Source organism: Erythrolamprus reginae, chromosome 2 (assembly GCF_031021105.1).
Source record: "Erythrolamprus reginae isolate rEryReg1 chromosome 2, rEryReg1.hap1, whole genome shotgun sequence".
Classification (NCBI taxonomy): Eukaryota; Metazoa; Chordata; class Lepidosauria; order Squamata; family Dipsadidae; genus Erythrolamprus; species Erythrolamprus reginae.
This window is the reverse complement of record NC_091951.1, coordinates 253,409,881-253,415,437: the sequence shown is the minus strand read 5'-3', so window position 1 is coordinate 253,415,437 and position 5,557 is coordinate 253,409,881. Positions and strand designations below refer to the sequence as shown.

Genomic DNA, 5,557 nt, shown 5'->3' with positions numbered 1-5,557 from the left:
TTTTATTTTATCTATTTATTTATTTAATAAAATTTATTTCATAAAGCAAGTTATTTTTTTTTCTTTCTTTTAAATTAAAAACAATAGCAAACAATTATTAAAAACATTAAAAACTAAAAAAAACTATGTCTACATCTACATCTAAGGCTTAACCTATCTAAGAAGAAAATTACACATCTTGCTCTGGTGAATGTAGCTGGCAATGTGAATTGCCATTTATTATTTGTGCCAGACGTAAAAACAAAGATGATTTCTTAGTTGGCAACTGGTTGAAAAATTCAGGTTCTGTAATGCCATTCTCTCTATCACTATCACTGTCAATTGTAATCACAACAGAAGATAATGCAGAGGAATTGGTAAGATTGGTAGACTTAATTCTTTTTGGTTTCTTTTTGTTATACTTTGATGTACACACCCCTTCATAAACAATTTCCACACTTGGGCTTCTTGACCGCTTCTTATTTTTGTGTCCAGTCTCTGTTTGAGGCTGTCTGTCTACAACACTGGTGGCTTTTGCACAAACGGTTTGATCCTTCAGTAAGCATTTCTTTAGAGCACTGTTTTCTCTTATGGAAGAGGTTTCCTCACTACCTCTTTGGCGACTCTCCAGGTGACGTGTTTTATATTTCCTTTTCCCACCTGGCTTTTCAGAACCTCTATCAGGATACCTGGAACTTCTTGATCTGCTGCTAGATGGACTTCTTGATCTGCTGCTAGATGGACTTCTTGATCTGCTGCTAGATGGACTGCTAAATTGACTTCTCGACCAATTTTTCGATCTATGTCTTTCATAACCCCTGACTGCATTTGGATTGTATAAAGCATATTTTCTGCTTTTGGGGTAATCATCTCTTAAATAATAATCCGTGTCTTTACTCCTGGAAGTTCCACTATATTCTCTGCTTTGAGATCGTGACCAGCTTAAATCTCTAAGCTCAGTGCTTTCACTACTTGGGGAAAAAGATCGGGACCTACTCTTTTCTCGAGTTGATCTCTTTTTATTCTTTTTGTGCTTATGTCTACTGCCGTCTCTTTTCTTTTTTCGTTTTTCCCTGCTGCGATGCTTCCTCTTCCTTTTCGAACTGTGATGCTCTCTGTTGGAATGCTCCCCGTGCAATTCAAGTTTCCTTCTTCTGGATGAATTGGGTTCATAACAGGCTTCCTTTGAAGAAAAGCTTTGCAACGAAGATGCTCCTCTGACTTTAATCTCATCTTTTTCGATCCTCTTCGATTTTCTTTTTACATCAGAGAGACATTCATTAATCTTATTAGCAATACCATCTCTGGATCCAGAAGATGGCGAAGCAGATCTACTGATGTCCGTCGGGCTAAAACTGCAGAATTGCATAGGCTGCACTTTATCCGTATCTTCCTTTTTGTCATCATCTGCTGAAACTTCAGAGTCTGAGGACAACTGAACAAGCTCGGGGGTTCTCTCAGCTAATGGTTTGACGTAGTCCACAATTATACAGTTATCTGATGAATCAGAGATGTCACCGTTCACCTCTATATTTGTGTCTTGTGACATCTGCAACTCTGTTCTATTTCCAATAGGCTCTTCATCAGAGCTTTCCGAAGTGTTTAATGCAGTTGCTGGAGAAGCATGCACTTGCTCTGTGGTAGAGTAGGAGGGACCTGGTGTTTCATCATCCCAGGGTGCTGCAATCCCAGAACTGCAATCGGGTGCCTGGGTTCTGGGTTCATCAGGTGATATTGTGATTATTGAAGATTCAGATGCACTTCCTTCTTCTCGTGATGGAGCTGGAAAATCATAATTGGCGCGTTCATCATACGCGTCAATATTAAATGGGCACCTGGCAAAATTTATAAATTCATGTAAGAAATGCTGTGTGCTTTGCAGTAAGAAAGGCTGAAGTTCGTTGGCAAATGCCGGGCTTTCCAGGTCAAATTTTACCAAATTGCTCATTATTATACGCTGAACTATATTAATGAGCGATCCATGAATTCCAAAGAGGACCGTTAGTTCCCGTTTTAGCCATGGTACCAACCTATGAAGGCAGGCAGGATTCCTGTGGAAAAATTCAGCCGATATGTCTCTATAACGCCCTCCATCTTCAATGCTTCTCACACGTGTGCCAGAACGATACAGAGCTTTTCGAAAGCTAATCATCTCTTGCTCTTGAATGTGCCGCATAAATCTGCCTTCCAAACTAGCTTGTCGCCTTGACGCAAGCCGCCTGATCATCTGATGCATTTCTGCATCTCTCTGTCTTATTCTCTGGGTTGAAAAGCCTTCAAACAAGATCCCACAATTTGGGGAAGATATTGTCCTTCGAGAAGAGGAAGATCTCTGGGAATTAACACTAACAGGACGTTCTCCTGTTAACGTAGTTCGATAACGGAATCGCCTCCCGTTAGGATTAGCAAAAGATTCCATTTCTGAAGGCCTCACAGAATGCACCTTGTAGTCGTCTGCAGATCTCATGCTGTGCACGATGGAATGAAAGGGCTGTTTGCAGAGTGGGCATTCTGCTTTGTTTTTGGACCACTCCAACACACACCGGTAGCAGAATCTGTGCCAGCAGCGATCCAAGTAGGCCACATTTTCAAACATGTCCAGGCAGATCGGGCACTTTGAATCTGGAGATATTTCCTCTGGCATTGTCTGCTGCAGCCTATTGATTCCAGATAAGAGTGAATTATCCTTTGGGAAAAAATCTGCCAGGCCCTGAAAATGGAAAAGAAAATACAATCATCAATGTAAGCTTGACATGAGTTGTGTGTTTGTATTGAAAAGTACAATGTAAAAATAGCAACAATTTATCAAGTTGAATTTGTTTCCTGCAAGGCTAAGTTATTTCATTCCTTATTCAGAGACCTATTCTTATCTCCTAGGACAGACGGGCCCACATTGTTGCTTAGAAGAAGCATGACAACCTTTTGTTAACTTTGGGTAACAAAAGTGAGATTCCTTGTTACCTTGTGCCTGGTTTCTTTTTTCTTTACTTATTATGCATTACTAACTTTATTGAGATTTGTGTGAACCATGAGAGCTGCCCAACGTCTTTGACAGGATGTCCAGGGGGAAAGCATTTTGAAATTTCCTGATATTTCCCTGACATTTCCCTGTAACTTGCAATCAAGTTAAGGCACAGTCGTAGATGACATCATACCAAATGGCTAAACCGTGGAGAAATATCGGTAACCAAGGAAGCAAGTTGTTGCCACAATTATGCTCATTTTTCCTTGACTCTGCCAGGCAGTGTGATCCGTTTTTTTAAACATGATTTTTCTCTGACTTTTAAACATTTTAATAGTTTGTTTTTTCACTGATTTATTCCGGTTTTTTCACGAATGATAATTCCCTGATATTCCCCGATATTTCCCAAACCGCCGATTTCCCTGATATCCCTTTTCCAGGTTGGTGGACATCCTGCTTTGAGCAGCAAGTTCAATAACCATTTATCAATTTTTGTTTGTAACTCGTGACTAATGATTGTAACTGTGACATATGACCTATTAGTGTCTGTTTATATTATACTAGTGTCTGTTTATATATGCACTGGAGACAAATATCCTGTGTCTCCGCAAGAGTGTCCACACTTGGCGAATAGAAAATTCCATTCTAATCTATTTTAATCAGAAATTAGAAACCTGGCAAAGGATATGGCTTTCTGAATTAAAACTTTCAAAAAGCAGATAGAGATATAAAAGCAGATATAAAATACTAACAGAGCTGCCTGAATTCTGGGAGTCAGAAGAAGATTGATTTACGTCTCCCATCACTATGAGATGCCTAAAAGGACTGGGCAATCTTCAAAGCCTCTAAGTCAGAAGAATAGTCACTTCAGGGAAAAGAAAAGAAAGAAAGGAGAGGAAATGGAAAGGTAGGAGGAGATAGAGGTTGGAGAAGGAAGGGGGCCAGAAGATTAAAGAAAGTAGAAGGGTGAGGAGGAGAAAGACTGGCAGATTTTGATGGTTCAGATTGAAATCAAAGCAAGATACTTTTAGAGTTTCCTATTATTATGTTTGGCTTATATGGATGGAATCATTTGATATAGGATGGAATTTTTAAAAAACATTTGTTTTAAAAAAGAAGAGTCACTTGCTCGTCAAACTTACTACGCGGTATCTAAACAAAACGGAGCCTGGCAAAAATCCTCGAAAGTAACGGCACCTCCCAGATTCATCCAACCCAACAGCTTCCTCGCCAGGACGGAGAAAAACTGAAGGTGGGCAAAAGCGGGCATGCTGACTTATTTCCGTTATCGGAACGCTCCATCGGCTGAGAGACCTTAAAATGGCTCTCGAGGGCAAGGAGACCCTCAGCCGGGAGCAGAGGACGGACGACCTCGCCCTGCTCTCCCCTCCTCAGGGGGAAAGTGCCCGGAAGAGCCAGGCTTTTTGCTGGGCGCCCCAAAGAAGCGACTCTCACTTACCGATTTGGACCGTTGGTGCCAGCGGCGCCGGCCATTGGCGCCGGCGGCTCGGCTCCGTCGCTCTCGGGGGTCACACATGGGCAACGGCGGCGCGAGCGAAGCCAGCTAAAGAGAAGGCTGCCGCCGCGGCTGCGGCTGCTTCAGGTTGCTTCCCCGTCCTTTCCAACCCGGAAGCACAATCCAAAGTGGCCGGGAGTGGGAGTGGGTCCATTTCCGGGTTAGACGGCGGGGAAAAGGTGGGCGGAGTTAATAAAAAAAAAAAAACACAAATCCCGGCACTGTTGGGCTTTCCTTTTTTTTTTATTTAAATTTTTATTTCAACAGCAGGCCAAAGCAAGTTTGCGCTTTGCCACTGAAAACGAAAACGGTTCAATCCCTGCTTTTCCTTGGATGGGGGAAAAGTTTGTACGGCCATGACTTCAACTCCCAGAAGCCTCAGCGATCCAGACGGTGGCCCCAAAGCATCTCGGGAGTTATAGTTCGAATATAGTTTAGTGCCATAAGGCATTTTGTTATGATAAAATAGGGGAGGGGGGGGGGAAAGATAAATAAGATTAATTTTAAAAGGTGAGGAAGCAAATATAGCATAATTATTAAATGGCAAGACAAAGAATATCTATTTTGGTAAATTAAACTTACAGTGGTTAATTTGGGGGAGGGGGGAATTTTATTTTTTTAAAATAATCGGTGGATATCCCAGAAGACAAATTTAGATTTTATTTTTTTTATTTTTAGAAGCAATATAATTATAGAAAAATATACCTGGAATATATTGTTTTATATATAAAGAATATATGAATGATTGATTAAAATGGACCTGTATTTAATATAATACTGTATCATTTGAAGAAATATGGATTTATGTATGGAGTGTTGAATAAAAACACACTTTTTTGCAAAAAAAATATACAGTTTAGTGTTGTTGTAATGTGGAGGTTGGGGTGCATCGGGAGGTCCACATTCCTCTCACTCCAAAGGGGAAAAGCCACATTCCCAATCTATTTTTTCCCCAGACATCATTATCAATTTATTAGCCGGGACAAACACCAAAGGAAAAAAGCAAGGCTCTTGACTGCGGTGTCTTAATTCATATTTTATTCGTGAAAAAAAACTTGGTCAAAATTCAGTCTCCATACAGAAGCTGTCCTCTGTTGCCT

At 40.8% G+C, this 5,557-nt stretch overlaps 1 protein-coding gene across 1 annotated transcript; it reads right to left on the bottom strand.

Annotated features, from left to right (window-relative positions):
* Window positions 1-4,583, bottom strand: TOPORS (TOP1 binding arginine/serine rich protein, E3 ubiquitin ligase). The gene is made up of 2 exons (XM_070742458.1): window positions 4,401-4,583; window positions 1-2,689 (listed from the first exon to the last, which is right to left on the bottom strand). Exons 1-2 carry the CDS (start codon window positions 4,476-4,478, stop codon window positions 170-172), a joined length of 2,598 nt encoding a protein of 865 aa, XP_070598559.1. The 5' UTR covers window positions 4,479-4,583; the 3' UTR covers window positions 1-169.
* Between the last annotated feature and the right edge of the window lie 974 nt (window positions 4,584-5,557).